The sequence below is a fragment of the Ruditapes philippinarum genome, unplaced genomic scaffold (genome assembly GCF_026571515.1).
Source record: "Ruditapes philippinarum isolate M1 unplaced genomic scaffold, ASM2657151v2 ctg2492_1_1_1_1, whole genome shotgun sequence".
Classification (NCBI taxonomy): domain Eukaryota; kingdom Metazoa; phylum Mollusca; class Bivalvia; order Venerida; family Veneridae; genus Ruditapes; species Ruditapes philippinarum.
The window spans coordinates 23,947-42,826 of NW_026863066.1; the positions used below are offsets into that span (position 1 = coordinate 23,947).

The 18,880-nt window shown below is 31.3% G+C and overlaps 1 protein-coding gene across 1 annotated transcript in view; it reads left to right on the forward strand.

Annotated features, from left to right (window-relative positions):
- LOC132721038 (protocadherin Fat 1-like) overlaps nt 1-18,880 on the forward strand; it is a 147,096-nt gene that overhangs the window by 22,282 nt on the left and 105,934 nt on the right. Inside the window, 1 exon segment of the mRNA XM_060705285.1 lies at nt 4,938-5,255. Within this exon segment, the coding sequence (XP_060561268.1) occupies nt 4,938-5,255 (318 nt within the window).

Consider the following 18,880-nt stretch of genomic DNA (forward strand, 5'->3'; position numbering starts at 1 on the left):
ATCAGGGATGAATCTTGAATTAATCAGGTTATGAAATAATCACCTGTTTCCATGACTACCAAAAAGCGGGTCAGGGTGGTTTTTAAATCCTGTTTTTACTGAAGTAGATTTGTATCCTTGTCATGATAGATGGAAATCTATTTAAATTTTGATCAATTGATCCATCCACAACTTACCCGCAAGGCAGTTTTGTGGTCGGATATCCATATGTAAACATATGTGATAATAATAACAACTTAAAAGTTTGTTTGGTGCAAATATAAACTTTACAATTTGTCAATGCCTGCTATTGAAATAGAGATCCGAAGTCAACAAAACTTTGCAATACCCCAGCTGTTTACATTTTTATAAGTTTTTGGAAATCATAGAAAATTTTAACAGTTGTTGTGAAACACATGTTTAAAGCATTTAAAACTGGGTCATATATGAATTGCATAAGATATATATACACATAATAAAGGTGCAATAGCTGATTAACTCCTATTAAATTAAGAAGGACTTAATACGTTATTGCACTAAGATGACAATGTATGTATTTTTTGCAGAAGTAAAAGAGAAAAACATTTTTACGAGTTGGAAATAATGTCTTTGTAAAACGATTGAGACATGCATGGAGACTATTGTAACGTGATGGGTTTTGAAAACTGCATCGATTTTCTCGTGATTGAAATAAATGACGTGTTTCTTTCATTGTCTGGTGCACTTTCAAACATTCATACCCCATAAGCTTGTCGCCTTAACGTTTAACATTGTAAAGAACAAAATGCAAAACAAATGTCATTTGAAACGTTTCTTATTCTAATCAGTGAGAGAAAAAAAAATCCAGCTAAAGACGGAAATCACATTGACAAATTTATGCAGGCATTGTCGGGGATTTATGAATTAAAATCGGAGAAATGACTCATACATTGTTAAGCTCATGATACATGGTTTAGAATAATGAATAAACATTTGTAATCTTTTTGAATGTTGACTTGGTTTAAAGTAAGGAACAATGTGGCTCCTGTTTTAACTGCACATTTTAGAAACAGCATGTGATCGGCATCAGTAGAAATATAAGAAATTTTGACTCAAATAAAAATTCCATTGTTTTGTTAAAATTAAAAATAACGATTCAGCAAAAATGGCTTCTACATGTAGTTTATACTTAAATAGCTCTCCTTTAAAAAAAGGACTGTATATATTGTTGATTTTTCTTTTATTATGGAGCTCTCTTGTGTTGTTATTGATTTAATTCTACTTTTTTCACCGAGCCTGTAAAGCTATTCCATAATTTCTCTAGTCGTTTAAATACCCTCGAGTATAATGATATTGAAATATAGAAAGAATTGTCAGCGTGTCCAGTCTTTAAGTTAGAGACGCGTTCATTATTTCTAAATTTGTTCAATGAAACACAACTTTGCGGGCATGAACTTTTACGTTAACTGCTTTAGGGATGTGCTGTGTGTCTTGATTGGCCTTGAAATTTTAAACTCACTAGTTTCTATATTATACTAATTTGCATCATCTTAAACAGATAATCAGAATTCTTTTCTGTAATAACAAATAGGTTTATTGATACCAGAAATGGTGTAATTCTCATGATGTGAAAGAAAATTATTTTACAAGACAATTGATGAGTCAATTTTTGCGGCAAAGTTAAAGTCAGTGTAGCAATATCTTGAACTCACAATAATTATTGTCCCTCTTAGATATTCATTAGACTTAGCTGTATCAGCAAGACTAAACATGCTATAATAATAAGCAAACACAGAATGGCAGTCTATATAATTAAATGCGTTCAACAGTATAAAAATTGTGTAAATATTATTGATATATCATTATGAAGTTTTTGTTGTTCTTAATGATCAGCATCAGAAGATGTTCTGGAAAATGGCATGTTGGTTGAACATATTCAGATTTTATCTTCTGTAATTTTCTGTAATACGATTTAAAAAAAATCATTCAAAATTCTAGGTACCTTTTTAATACCCTGTTATCCTTTTGAATAAAATATATTAAACTTTCATTAGACACCCCACAGAGGTGTGCGTCTGCTTTTGATGAACTATTAATGTGAGTTTTCTGATTTAAATTACATATAAACCGAAGTCTCAAATCTGGCATTGCATCAGAATTATTTGTTTACCGATCATGCATGAGGTTGAATAGAAAATGAAAATCGTAAAAAAACTTATCTATTTTTATTTCAATCTTTTATGTGGATAGTTATATCAGGCGCCATTTACTTGTTTTTGAAGATTTAATGTTTTTGCTGCATCATGAAAAAATAATATAGGGGTACTTATAGAGGAAGCTGTAAAAAAAATAAATAAATACATTTTATCTTGTAATATTAAAATGAAGGAAATTTGTACCCATAAATTTGTGTACAAAAAAAACAGTTTGTATAAATTACTTTCCATGTGCAGCATTTATTTACTTTGGGTTTTATTGTTATCTTAGGGTTGCGGTATTGAATATCGGTATGAAGGGAGTCAGCGAAATACAGGACCGATATTGAATACTCGAATTAAGGTGTACTGTAACATTTATTCAGCAAGTTGTCGCCATTATTAAATCATTTTATAACGTATATGACTGTAATACTGAATGTAACTTTATTGTAATACATCAAGATTGGCATACATAAAGGAAATAATGAGTAAACCGAGAGATAACTAGCAGGCAATCTAACGCTAGACGCAGGCTAGATTGGATATTAACCAGTTAAAATAGAAGTCACGGAATAGCAGCTATAGGGTTATCATTTTAATACCAAAATAACATATTCCGTTTCACAAATTCTCACAGGGTTTGTTTTAATGGCAGTTTTATTGTGTTTTTGCATTAAAAGATAAGAATGCCTTCTGAAAATATCCATGTTTTATAAGTTGTAAACAATATATTGGTATGGTTAGTTAAGAAATGATTGTCTTTGATCTGAGATATATGATCTGTTAGTAATATAAGGGTGTGCATTTGCTCTGCAGGTTCGATTAAGCATTAAACATTTGATTGCATTAATCATAATTTATTGTTTGTGTGCTCGATCTCTTTTCAATCACATCATACCAGCAATATGTGCATGCATTATGAAGTTACGTTTGAATTAAAGGGCATTTCAAACAGTTATATTATGATTGAAACATGATTGTAAATTCTTATAGACATTCATGAGCAGAAAGCACCCCCCACCCCCACCCTCAAACTCAAGTTTGTAGTACACATGTTCTAGTTGTCACAGGTTAACCCTGGCAGCAACAGATTCTACAAAGACCAAGATCATCCATTATAGCAATGCCATCTGATCATTGTCTGCATTTTCCACTTTTCAGTCAGTAAAAATTTAGAAATTTTGATGACTGGTTTTGTCAATATAGTTAATAAATGAAATTTTTGCTTTTAAAGGGGTTTTTTGTCCTATATGTCAGGCAACATCCTATGTATTTGCTTTATAGTTGTTTCATTAATTATCATATGTAATTGCATTCAGTTCTAAGTCATATGAGATGCACTCTCGTTTACATTTTTAACTTATCTAAATTTTCTTCTGTGAAAGGGTGTCAAGAAATGTTGTGGAATTTGATTGTTCAATATTAATAATATAAATGCTAACATTTGGTTTGGATATACCTTTTGCAGGTTACAATTTCTTTGTATTTCCTTTGACTAATTGACCAGAAAAAATTGCTATTTGTCACAGTTTGAATACCTTCAATATACCCCATGCAATGTGACTATTTACCATTTCACCCTTTGTAGTCGGAGGAAAATGAATGGACCAATTTGTCCACACACAAAAATTTGCAAAACAAGCTTGTTTGTTTCGGGTAATATATCCTGTAGACCCATGACTAGTTGATTATAGGTAGCGGATTTATTTGTGTAGTGTTTCTGATAATTTACTAGGTTCTCAGATGTCACTTTAGTTATTCTCATGCGGGGTTGTGTGGTAAATTTATTGCTTCTCCAATTTCCCTTTTGTTTGCAGGATCTGCTTTAATGTGTTTGTTCTAGAAATGTAGAATCATACTGTGTCATTATGTATTACTATTAAAGAGGCATGCCCTAATGATTTATATATGAGCCGCGTCATGACAAAACCAACATAATGTGTTTGCGACCAGCATGGATCTAGACCAGCCTGCGCATCTGCGCAGTCTGATCAGCATCCATGCTGTTCGCTTACAAACCCTATTACAAGTAAAGAAACTGATAGCGAACAGCAATGGATCCTGATCTGAGACTGCACAGATGTGCAGGCTTGTCTGGATCTATGCTGGTCGCAAACCCATTATGTTGGTTTTGTCGTGACGCGGCTCATATATATTCTACAAGAGCTTTTGATGGGTTTATAAGAATATCAAAAATTAAATCAGCATTCTGTTATTATTTGTATTTAGAATTATAGCCGTGACCTAGATGCAATAATACCATTCTTTTTTTGTAAGGTGGAACATGTTAATGTACACATTTATGATATAATCGGAGTTGTTTATAATAAGCAAATTGAAAATTTCATTCAGTAAATTTACCGATAAAAAATTGGCAGGCAGTTTTCTGTTTTTAAATCGGATAAGAGTCATAATTGGTTTAGTGAATGGCCAAAAAAAAATGCAATTCATTGTGCGCCCTTGAAAATAGAAAGCATATGTTATAAATTGGTGTATAATTGAGGTATGTCAAATAAATTTTGAAACATGCGTGTTTCCTGTTAAGTTCTTTAACACACATGTCAGTGTCAATATGTTGGGGTGTATTTGGGTAAAAAGCCTTTTACCCTTTAACAAGCCATTAATGTTTAAAATTCTAAATAATTTAATAATTGCTATATAGGTCTAAGATGAAGATGTTTTGTATACATTGTTTCCATAGTAACAAAGCTTCATTGATAAGGTGTTATGAATGGGAAATTAATGAATATTGGACTAATTATCAGCCTCTTTATTTTACAGGTACAATATGCACAAGTCAAGTGTTAGACCGGGAAACAGCCACTCACTACTGGCTGACAGTCTATGCCCAAGACCATGGCCTGGTTCCCCTACACACAAGGCATGAAGTTTATATAGAGGTCAAGGACACGAATGATCATATCCCAATGACCTTCGACCCTGTATATTACGGAACAGTGCCAGAGAATGTGAATGAAAAGGGGCTTTTTGTGACACAAGTTCAAGCGTATGACCTTGACAAGAATCTGAACCAGACTCTGACTTATGAGATAACCCGATATGACCCACTCAACTTCTTCAAAATTGATAAATACACAGGTAAGACAAATTAAATATGAAACCCCCACTGTTGTTATCATAGTTTAACAGATGTGTGTACACAAATTTTGAAACTGCAATGTCATTATAATTTTTTTGCGCAAAGAAACGTTAGATTGCAGAAGTGAAACATAATCCTTGTTGAAACAGTACAATACCCATTATTTGTGAATTTAGTCTATCTAATGAAGCCAATGATAGAAAGTGATGGGTATTAGTAAGAATAATTTGTATTCTCATAAATTACGTTTATTTTCCCAATCAATCTGCAAAGCTATTGATGTAATCAGTGGCATGATTTTTTATCATATAGAGCAATGTTTTACACTCACTGCAAAGAATCAGAACACCATTCAAGCCTCAAGCAGTTGAAGCTGTTAAAATGGAAGTCTGTTATCCATAACAATTTACATGTCTTAAATTACTTTGTAAAAAGCTCTTCATTGGATGGAATGTGTTTTTAATTGATCTTAAGGGGACTATTTAGTAGATTGTGATCAGTTGTAAGCAGTTATTCATTTAATTCTTGATAGTAAAACCACTTCCATCAGAAGCTGTGAGTTTAATTAACTTGCTGCACTCAAAAGCCATAAAAAATAATGGCGGGTAAAAGTGTTTTAACTCAATTTTGTTAGCAACCAGATTTACGCTGTTTTATCACTGATTTCCTTTAAAGACTGTCGAACTATTTCTTGACAAGATGGAACTTCTTTATACTGCTGCGTCCTTGTGTTAATGATGGTGGAATGCAATGATACATCTGATTCTGGTCATTCTGGTGTCCATTTATGGTTGTCAAGGGAACAATAATCTCCCGTCATGCATGCAATTTATTCAGAAAAATGTGACCTTTTCATTAACCTAGCACTAATGTGAACTTGTCATTAGGTACAGAGTTATGAATAAATATCATTTCCTTTACTGTGTTCTCCCCAGATCCTAATGAGAGGTTTTGAACTTATGGTCATCGGAAGAGTTTCTGCCAGTCATAACCGTTATGTTTGTTATTATCCTTTTCTTGCTATAGAAAATGTTCACAATGATCAAATGTTACATGCTCATAATGTAATATTTTGATCTTATTATAACATAATTTAGAAGTTTAGGAATTGTACAGGCACAATCCTCTTTGTACTATCTCTCTTATTGGCCAATTTTAGAGTTTTGCTCTCATTAATGAACCAATCAGGTTTTGTGTATGAAGCTTTCCCTTTCTTGACTGTGTTTTTCACTTTTGATATCCAAGACCTTGTCTGAAACCCATCTCTAAAGCAAGGTGGTAAGGGTTTTTGTGTTTTTCACTTTTGATATCCAAGACCTTGTCTGAAACCCATCTCTAAAGCAAGGTGGTAAGGGTTTTTGTGTTGTTCACTTTTTGATATCTAAGACCTTTTCTGAAACCCATCTCTAAAGCAATGGTTACAGTTTTTGTTTGATTCTAAATTTGTTAGAGGCAATGATGGTAACATTTACAAAGATGGTAAATTTGACAATAATATGATAGAAGTAGTGATAATGAAGGTGTTGGCTGCTAAAAATAAAAATACCCACAATGCACTTTGGTGTTTATGATATGACAAACAAAAGGAAAATGATTAGCTTATGAAAAATAGTCTTGTCTCTAGGGACTGAAAGGCTGTCTGCGTCAGCTTTTAATCTTGTTGGACACTGAAATTAATACCAGTCCAGTATTATGACCAGTTGTCAGGGAACCAGTCTCTGCATTAATTGTTGGAACCGGAGTAAAATTAATCCGGATTTTTCTTTCACTTAGTAGCTTATCTGCCTATTATAGCCTACTAAACCTTCAACTTTTATTTTTATTTTGTTCGCGGAAACATTTAACTTCATCGAATCTGACTCGTGTACTTAGCTGGGTCAACATATTATCAGGATAGCTAGGATAAGAGGGATTTGTATGTTAGGAGATGGTTTAGGAGTGAAAACACTATAATTTTAATGTAAACTTGGGCATTTTTCTTCTGTCTTGCGGAATAAACTTCTTGGTTACAAATGGTTTTTCCGCGCAGGTCGAGCTTTGTTCCGTTTGATAACTTAAACACTGTAATTTTTTTATCGCTTTCATCTCTTATATCCATTTGTTGATGTTTGTTACATCTTTATTAACACTGAAGTCCTTTTATCCTTGAAAAAGTTTCAATTTTTACAGCACATATTAAAGTTGATATGCGATGATATCCGGAAACAAATCTAGATCGCAGCAGTTCTTGTATAGGTATTTGACAGTACCCTCAGTAGGGGTTGTTTCATTTTAAACTCCAGATTATTTTTTGCACGATTCTTTATTGACATAAGAGGACACTAAGATTTTCAATTGGAAAAAATATGCCCTTAAATCATCCTTAGATAATTCATTTACCCCAGGGGACCAATATTTATTATTCCATCTGCTATCATTGGGGTCAAAGGTCAAAGAACCAATTGCTGAAAAAATGTGGCATTGCGTTGAAGAATGAAATATTTTGAATTTATCAAGATCTTTGACTATGATAGAAATAGATTTAAAAAAAAATTTTTTTTTTCAAATATTTGAAATGGAACGCGCAGCAGATTATTTATTTTCTATTTTGGACATATCAGATTTTTGAAGAAGAAAAAATTGCGGGATTTTGTTTAATGGGCCTTATTTATCTGACAAGGTTAATGAAATTATTGAAAAACGAAAGATCATAATTATTTAATGACAAAAAGTCAGTGGGATTTATTAAATGATGTGGGAAATGAGATCGATGTAAAGAAATAAGGTAGTTAGTAAAAAAAACTAAGAATAAATTAATATCTTACTAATAACTCGGTAGCTTCAAACATTTAAAATGCGTAGTTCGTGAAATGAAGACTTAAGAAGGGATATTAACTTTTCACATATTTCCGAGATGATTTCTTGAAGATATAAATGCTAGAATTATATAATGGCTTAGGAAATGTAATGAACGTCAATCACGAATATCTTTGTAGCGAAATGTGTTTTATGCTACAAATACTTTAGATATTATGTAACAATTTTAATACTCTAGGTTTCATCAGATTCAGACTAATAATGACAGCCAGTGGGAAGCAACAAATTCTACAGACTTTTTAATAAACATATAATTAATGCTTTAAGTGCTAGTAAAGAAAATGTCATTAGAATACTGCCAGTATAATTATATGAAGTCGGGAGAGTGGGTGCGTGCCGCTAAATTTGAGCTTGATGAAATATTTGAAATGTTTGAACCCCATAAAATAACGATAGGCTGTAACTCACATCTAAATTGAAATCAAAGTAAGTCTAGAATTACTCCAGGAAAATCAGATGATAAAAAAAACTAATTACGAGTATTTTTCATTTTACGAATAATATATAAAGTACACAATTTATAATTAGGTTAGCATGTCATTCAAATTCAATGCAATACAATTATATCTATGAAATAACCTTGAAATGATTTTAAACATGCAATGCTTTTATGTTTCTCTCTTAATACCTATATAAATCAAAACGTTTGAATCAAGGTCTTTGAAAAGTAAATATAATACAAAAGAATTAAGACTTTTTATCAAATTAAAGCATATAAACGCAACAAATTATGCAAATAAATTGATAGAAATTTTGTGATGCATCTTTTCTGATTAAAACATTGGGAGAACAAAGGCCATTTGTATTGCTCTCAACAAATTTATGAATGACATATAAATGTTGATTTATCTGTCCTGGGATAAATTTATATTTACCTGAGCTATTTATCTAATGATTCATTCATCGGCCAGGGATTGTTCATATTAAGTGGTAGTGGCCGCTATCTGCAAAGATTTTGCATTGTGCAAAATTACTGTACACATCAACTGATATAAGGTGCAGAAAATAGAAATTTGGTTGTCGCATTTATTACAATTTTTTTTTTTGCCATATGAACACCTGCTTTTTTCAACTTGTCAAAAATAGTTTGATCGGTGTGTTTATCAGATATTGGTAAAAAGTTTACGCTTAGAATGTATTGCTGACACTTAGAACGTATTGCTGATGCTTAGAACATATTGCTGACGCTCAGAACGTATTGCTGACAGTGAGATGTTTAAAGTGTCCGCTATTAATCTTCGTAGAGAGGAAACAATGAACTTACACAAACTTATGCGAAACGCTCTTCGATAAGGAAGCCAAATTAGGTAGACGATGACTTACAAATAACAAATTATCATCTTTGAATAGCAAATGAAGTGAACTTGGTAATGTCCAAAGCAGATTAGTCACAGAACGGCTTTTGAATATTAATATATTATATGTAAATAATATTTTATTCTGTTAATAAATGAGTTTTTGTCTGCAATATTAAAACCTATGTAAGGTTGGAAAAAGATGACAGTCTTGTAAATTACATTGCAATGATTAAGTTACTTATAATAGAAAAGTATTCAACAAATTTGACTCTTCTAAAATAGAAATCAAATCAAGCCAAAAATTGTAATGTTTTGAAAAGAATTATGTAATTTTGCAGTGTCTATTCTAGGATTCGAAAAACAGGGGGGATTTTTATCGCAAAGTAAGAATTTATTACATTTGTTGATCTTTTTCCTTCTTCCTCTATGTAAAATTTTCCCCCTGCCTCTGAAGAAATAGGGGGTGAATTCTCAAAAATATAGGTGAATCCCCCCATACCCCCTCCTAGAATAGACACTGTTTTGTATGAAAACCGAAATAAAGCCAGAAAAATGAACCAAAACTTATTGATATTCAGAGCCTATTTTGGAATCAGTTTTGACAGAAAATGTCAAAGACCAAAGTTATAGTCAAATATTTAAAACAAGTCAGTCTTTTTTATATTTGTGCACATGAAAACAAAAGTGAAATCTGTATAACAATAAGAATTAGTTTATTGTAACTGTAAATAGAATAGACCAAGCTCGTCATTGCAAGAAACACAAATTATATGTAAAATTGTTGACCAATGTCATGATGTTCGGACCACAACATACAAAATGCATGTGACCACAGGAAGTGGGTGACGTTTTTGTTGTGGTTATTTCCAACCGGATCATTAAATGATTATTGCATGCTTGTTGGTGAAAAAACGTCTGCAGTATCTTGTTTTTTCTTGACAGTTCAACGTGACAGATTTAAGGAAATGAGTTGATGCCCTTGTTACTTAAAAGGAGTGTCATAGTGACCATAAGGTTCATATCAATTTTCAAAATTAGCAACATTGGGGGGAAAGTCGGTCCATAAATTTCTTCCTACTTATTTTTAACTCTGGAAAAAAAGGACATAAAACAAGTATAAATGCAAAGGCAATAAAATTTCATTCATAACATTTTATATAACTGTATTATGCATCACATTCAGTGTAATTTAGATTACAATAATCGAGATACGTCCTGTAATGTCGTGAGAAACACTGATCGAGACCACTACTACGATGACATTATTTAAATAAATGAATTGCACCAGTTTTGTCTGAAAATATTTAAACATTGAAATTCGTACTCTGTTTTAACATTATTATAGTTTAACATACAAAATTTGATAAAAATTGGGATGAAATGATTTTCAACGATTATCTCATAACATATCAGAGTCTGATTTAGGAGAAGCAATCTTCTTATATTGTAAAGAAATAGACAGATTATGTCATATTTATATAAATGTGCGTATTATGTCATATTACATAAATCATTTAGCGGAGTTTCTCATGGAAACATCTGTGAGAATGTGCAATTTTTTCGGCTGTGTAAAATGTCAAATGATTGTCAGGTTCAGATAGATAACTCTGTCTGTTTATGAATCATGTAGGAGTATAAACTGAAAAGAGAATTAGTAAAAATTGTTAATTTAATATATCGCCAGTGCTTTAGGGGTGTCTGTGGCCGAGTGGTTAAAGTTGTTGACTTCAAACTACTATTGTCTCTAACAGCTGTTCGAGCCTTGCAGTTGTTGTCCGATTCTACATTTATTATGTGAGAAAGCTATAATCTGAAGCTTGCTTATGGAACGTCGGTGGTTCTACTCAATGCCCATATGTGCCTGAAATAATGTACAGAGGGGCACCCGAGGTCTTCCTCTGCCAGTAAAGCTGGAAAATTGCCATATGACCTATACTGTATTCAGGTGCAACGTAAAACCCAACCTCAAAAAGAAAAAAAATGCCAGTGTTTTCATTCAGTCCCTCAAGGTTGTGAAAACTTGAAAGAGTTATTATAAATTTATTAATTTGAAAGAATTAAAAAAAAACATGAATACTAGATGAATAAATGTTTGTTGTATTTGAATATATTTTATGAATAATTTTGTCATCTAGTTTGAAAAACATACATGTAAATTAAGGTGCAAGTTGTTTTGACTGTATTTGATATAAGTGTATGTAGATATTAAGCTACCATACAGTTTGTTTATGTAGATAAAACATAAGTTTTGATATTGATATGTTAAGAGACATATACGTGGGTGTGTTATTTACATAATTGTGAATGCCAAAAAAACCCAACCTGAACCAAGTCACATTGATTTTCATTTGAGTTTTAAAGTAATTTGAATATGTTTCAAGAAAATGTCAAAAGATTAACTTCTCATATTATAATTAAGGAAAAATATCTTTAGTTTTTGACATGAAAAAAATGCAAGTTATTTAATGGCAAGCAATTTTAAAGAAAATGTAAACACTTATATGAAATATTCCGATCAGATGGATAATTTATCGTAACCTGTCTATATAAAATCGGTCTTCTCACAATACAATACGTATTATATGACCAACACCCAAGAAGTCTTTTTAAACTTTCTGGTGCTACTTCTGATAAAAAAAAAACCCCAAAAAACAAGAAGTTATATCAAATTAAAGAAGTAGATATTTCAAGTGGTTAATGAAAAATTCTATTAAAGTAATAGTCAAAAGTTTTAATCTTATAGATACCGTATAGATTGACATCGCAATAAGCAATAACGTTTGAAAGCAAAATCATGCATTTTATGCGCACGTGTAAAAGTGAGAAATCACAAGTTCACAAGCCAATAAAGTATCAAATTAAGTATCGAAGCTTGAAAGATAGGGTATAAAATACTGTTAACTTGAGGTCTCTTCAATCGTAAAATTTTATTTTTGCAAGTGGTTTTGATAATACTGTCAGATTTATAAGCGTGTGTGCACATTTATTGTATTCTCCTATCTTATCATGCAGAGTGAAAAATATAAATATATCAGATATTGGCAAGAGTTGGGCTTTAAATATACCGTTAATTGCCCCATATTGCCCCGTATTTTATGAATATAAATTGAAACAGCAGCTTCTGCTTAGGATTCCAATTTGCCTTTTAAAGTATTTCCGTAATTTTAAAAGAATCCAAACAAGTATATTTTGTAATAAATATAAATGCTCGTAAAGTATTCAAAAAGCTCAAAGATATCACATGTTTTAATGTGCCTGAGTTTTTGCCCTTTAACAATATACATAAAGTACATAGAAACATTCTAAAAGCAAACAAAATAATTTAAATCACCATTCAAACAAAATTGGAAAGTCAGCAAAAGTTTTAACACCCATTTTATACAACACGAGGAGACTGTTATAAAATAGCAGTGGTTCGCAAGTTCTTATCATTGTTTAAATTTTAGTGAAAAACTCGGTAAATATTTACCAACAAGTGTGGTATCAATGATCTTGTTAGTATCCTGTGAAACCAATCATGTTATCACTGATATGTTTGTTGAAATTAAATTGCTGAGTTAAATACTGTCCAGTCTGACCGATTGCTCACTTTGCTGACTAACGGTCAGAGAGAATAGGAATCAATTTTTGGTCAAATTTTTTATACAAATTCAGCAATAATATTAATTCAGAGTTTGATGATATTTTTAGAGTGGGCTTTTGAAATGTGCCGTATTGTTGAATTGTAAATGAAAACTGTCAGAATTTTTTTTGAAAGGATGTTGTCATCAATTGTTCGGCCATATTATAGAAGTCTTTTCTGTTTATAAAGATTAATTATTATGTGATGTATGTAACCTAGGGTATTCCATGATGGGTTTGCATAATTTTGTTAATTAACTGTATATCCAAATACAGACTCTCTCCACCACAATGTTCATTTTGTGGAAGTTGACAGTTTCTTGTTCAAAGCATTTGGCAAATTGGCGTTCAGGTGCAGTTTTAGTTAATCATTTGCCCTAGCTCTGTTTGAATTATGACTTTTCATGCAATGTGAAAAAGTCATTTAACTGGAGGCTCAATAAAATTGTGGAGAAATTTTACCAGACTAAACGTCAAAATTATTCCATGACATTGGCAGAGTGTTGTTTGTTATTGATCTAAATATTAGATAAATTGTCAACTTGGCAAATTTTGTATGGAGAATGTAACACCTGCCTATAGTTGTTATCAATATGTTAGGAAGAGTAACTTCAGATAAAGTTAAAGCCCTTCAATTGATTGATACCCATGATTCATCATGATTGCTTAGAAATTCTCAAGTGTTGAGAGTAACAAAGATTAAATGATTTGAAAATTAAGTTAAAAGATTTGGAGATTTCTTTTTTATTATTTATTACATACAATTGATACCTTTGATTGTTCAAGTTGTCTTGTTTTGTCTGAATGTTTCTTCAGGCTTAATGTTATGTTGTTTTTGTATGTAAGTGTTTAATTGTTTTTGTTTCTGTTTCAATCTTTAATCAGTTCTTCATTATTCTGTTATCTTTTTGTTTGTTTAAATATTTCCCCAAGACATTGAACTGTCAGTTTTGTGTCTTTGTTTCTTTAGTTTCCATCATTCCCCAGACCTTGTCTTGTTGATTTTGTGTCTAATTGTTAATATTTCCAAAGGCAGTGTTCTGTTGTTTTCATATCTGATAATCTCAGTGTTTTTGTTTCTCAGTTTTAATATTTCCCCAAGACCTAGTTCTGTTGTTTTTATATCTTTGTTCCTCTGTAGCATTGTTCTTTTGTTTTTGTGTCTCTTTTTCTCAGTTTCAATATTTTCCCCAGGCCTTGCATGTTCTGTTGTTTTCTCAGTTTCAATATTTCTGTAGGCCTTGTTCTTTAAGGGCTTTTGTTGCACTGAGTTTCAATTATAATTCACCCTTGAGAATTAACATTATTGATTAATCTGTTGTTTTTATACCTTTTTGGTTATTTTTTTACTTTGAATTGTTTGTTGTTTTTCTTCTTTTTGTATATTTCAGGCCATGTTGTGTTGTTATTAAAATCATCATACTTGTATGATCTAATCATGCACACTTATTTTCTGTTTGATAATGATAGTAAATTAAAACAATGATTTCCATATAGCTAGGTCATATTGAATTAATAAATACAATTTTGTAAACTGAGTCATTTAATTTGTGACCAACAAAAAAGGAATATTTTGTGAAACTTTAGACATTAAGAATAAACAAGAGACTGTTTAATCATAATAAAAATGTCCATCATCAGTCAAAATTTATTGAGTTGTTCCCCAGCAATGAAAAAAAAACAACAAAAGCTATGTTTGTCCTTATTTAATTCTAGACATTTTTTCAATTTTCTTCCTTTTATTCCCATAAGACTGTTTTGTCTTAAGAAAAACTTTCGTGTTTTCATTACAGAACCGTTATTTAACATTGGAGATAATTATAAAAAGTGACATTCTCTGTGTTTCTTATTAAGACTTCATTACTACCACTACTATTTTTAATGATGAAAATTTAACTGCTGTCAGTTAAAGGGAAGCGTTCTTTAAAGCTTTTATTATCCAAATGATTCTGAAGATTCTTGTGGAACAGATATTCTGCACACATTGTATATATTATCAAGTTCATTCTTGCCCACAGCCTTTGCCAGGTCAAGTCCTCTGTAGTGAGTTTGCTGATATTCTATGTGCAAAGTATAAACCTGAGTTATAGATGTTCCATCACCTCAAGTTGTCAGCTTAAGGAACGTCGATGGTTCTACTCAGGTGCCCGTTTGTGCCCTGAAATAATGCACGGAAGGGCACCTGAGGTCTTCCTCCACCAGTTAAGCTGGAACGTCGCCATATGACCTAATATTACTGTATCAGTGTGACGTAAAACCCAATCAAGCAAACATACTAACAAAACCGATCCAAGCTTTCTTATTCATAAATATTTGTCCTCATTTGACTCGCAAGTTGTTATTGTATGTTTCAAATTGCGACCAATTTCTGGTTCTTCGGAATAGAGCGCTGTGACTTCATTGGGAAAATAAGATATAAATCATGGGATGTTTAACCTTTAAGTACAATTAAACCTTAACAAAAACTTTGAATGAAATCTTTGTGACATTAATATATTTTATTTTTCGCCGTCCTTCGGAAAATTTATGGAAGTACGGAGATCTTGAGACGTGTTTTTACAGATAAATAAAGCAAACTTCCCATATGGCCCATGTGTGTTGTATTATTTTCATTAATGAAAAGTGTTCGTGTTTATTTTACTGATGAATTATGTAATAAAATACGGATATAGACTGTAATTAATTGTCTTTGTTTTTTATTTAAGTAATTTTGTATGAATTGCAGATGTTTCATTTTTACAGGAATTCATCTGTTTTAACAAATTTAAATGCAAATTAAATCAAGTTTGATATCTTGAGTATGTTTCATTGCTTTGATGAATTGAATCTTAAAAGTCTAACAACTTAGATATAAAGTTTATATTGTAAGTCAGCAAAATAATGAGGACTTAAAGTTTTTTCTAACTGGCGATGCTTTTGGGAGTCTGGCACTTTTTTCTTTCTCACAAGGTTTTCTATGTTTTTATTCCCTTGATTAAGCTTGTTGTTGTCTTTGCAGAAGTTAAGTGATGGCAATTTAAGTTTCAGTTTTCTGCGTGCAATGAATAATGTTGTCTATTCTTAATACAAGACCTTTTACATCGAAATAGATGACAATTTCAACTATTTCATCTATTTTTTTCAAGAGAAACCTAAGCGGAGGAAAATATTTGTTTTTTACCCAATAAAATCTTGACAGGGAAATGTATTGTAACATTTCAGACATATTGATTTTTACGTAATATTTCCTCTTAGTCTTTCCCCATAATCTGGTCAGTTAAGCGAAATTGGACAATCACTGGTTCACGCCAGCGATTGACGATGCAAATTTCCAGACAAATTCCCGTCTGGCTCCTGTAACTGGAATCAACAAGTAGAAAAGACCAGTTCATAACAGATCTATCTTTGTATAATAGTTATTAGATAGATGTGTTCTTTATGCTATTAATATCTCAAGTGCCTAGATAGCCGTATAGTTTTTCTACATATATGGGTATATAAGTCATTTCCCAGCTATAAAATAGATTGGTATTGATTTACTTTAAAGGGTGTTTATTTCGCTCTGGAAAAAAAAGCTTAACTGCGTCTGAAACTAAAAATTTGGTTCTGAATTCAGCTGAAACACATAACTGAATTGATGAAGAAAAAAATGGTTTGTTCATTTGTTTGACAGCACAAAAACTCATTACAGGTCATGTGTGTAAATGCTAGGCATTATAAAGAAAATATTGTTCAAGAATTACATAAATGCAAACACGCTTTTTAACATTTTCTTTTCAATATTGCAAACAAAAACTCCTGCCCTATTTTATTTTTTTTAAATATTTTGTAAAGACATTCAAAAAACTTTAATTGATATTACTGTATATTATAAATTAAAAAAGAAGTCAGGTGTTTAAATAAATATAGTTGCTCTAAAGAGAACTTCATCTTTCATTGAATGTGTTTTGAATTTATTGACTTAAGACAGAAAAATATGGCTTTGGCTGAAAACACTTCTAATGTTCTCTTTGTAACACATACATTTCATATGTAACAAGCAGAAATTCTGAAGTCCTGGGTGGCACTTTGAGTATACCTGTATGCTTAAAAATGGCATTTTGATTCTGAAATTTCTAGATTTTGTTTTAAATCATAGCAAAAGAACAAGTCTTGTCACAAATTTCAGCGTGGAAAAATTATAAAATACAAGAATGCAAACAGGTTGTTGTCAGAGCGGAAATTCATAACGAGAAAATTGAATTGCATTTTGGCAGAAATTTTGTTCAGGTTGAAACAAGTGTTGAAAACAAGTCTGTAAATATAATCATGATCTTTGTTGAAGGAAATGATGTAGAATTTCTTAGATTTTAAATGAAGTGTCTTGCTGTTTTAATTGTAAAGATGCGGGTCTCCCCCCATTGTGTACCGCAAAAATTAACTGGTGAGATTGGTACCGTGGTGCAAATTATGTTTAAACATAAAAAAGTTTTCCCGGATTTTGGGAAAAATTGCTTTTTTTATTTAAACAATTTTGAGTGGTGTTTTTGGAAAACAGGGGTTTCCCTGTTGCCTTGAATTTTGAGTACAGGAAAGCTTTTTACAGAGATTAGTGCTTGGAATTGTATAGATCTATATTATCAATATAATATCACAGGTGTATAATCGTTTTAAACTTTTTCACATTGAAATTAAAGTAAATGTAAACTTCTGTTTGTAGTTAAAAGGAAACAATTAATACCATATTAAATCAGCTCTAAAAATATTGCCTTGCTCCCAAAATATAATTTTTAACATCTAGGAATACTGATTTGATCATCTACATTTTTTTGTCTTTCTTAAAATGGAAGATATGTCATTTAAGAGAATTTTAAATCTGCTGGGTTTTAAAAGACAAAAACAAGTTTGACATAAAGAACAATTGCTGAACAGCGTCTGTTTAGCAATGATTGGCAGGTCTTTTAAGGCTAGATATTGAACTAAATTGGCTTATGTTTCTCGAGATGTATTTAAAATGAACTTGTGCCTAGTTTTCGTTAAAGCATGACCTTAAAATTTTAATGTCAACTTTAGTGTTTTGTTTATTGTTTCCTGAAATGTGAAGATTGTTTTATCAAAACAAAGAGTCATTTATCTGTAAAATATGATTGATGAATTGGTTTTGTTAATGAATGTAGCTCGATCATTATTTAAAGCACAGGCACAACAAGTTTTGGGCTACTTTATGTTGTGCGGTTATTTATTTCTTATCTTATATTTGACCTGTTTTGCTGATTTTAATCATGGAAAGAAATACGATGTAGATTAAGATAGGAAAGACGTGTCATTTTTTGCAACTTGACGAAATTTTAGTCGTTTTTTCTCTTTTCGTGTTTTTTCTTCTGGGAGTTTTTTTACAATTTGATAAAAACTCGGCTTCGTTTTTTTAAAAATTTTGGGATTATATGAATGTTTTTTGTTGCTTTTTCAAAATTTGAAAGTAAGGATGACAAAAAAAAATTTTATATAAAAATTAATTTATTTTAAAAGTAAGGCCACTGAAATTTGTGAACTCCAATGATACCCATATATTGCGTGATCATTGCAGAACCTGAAGATCAGCCATCTCAGGGTCATGCATGGTGTGCACTAGCTGTTTCAGTGGTTAATTATCTATGATGATTGGTTTTGCCCAGATTGAAATGTGGACTGAGGTCCATTTTAGATATTTAACATGTTAAGGGTTCACTTACACCAGTTTTTAAATGCTTTTGTTGTTCAGAAATGACAAAACATGGATTCAAATAAAAAAAATTCTTATTTTACATACAGTTTCACAGCAATATCGCATACAACAGGCTTAAATATTTTCAGTATCTCTAGAACAGGGATGTTTAGTCTAAAACAAGGCT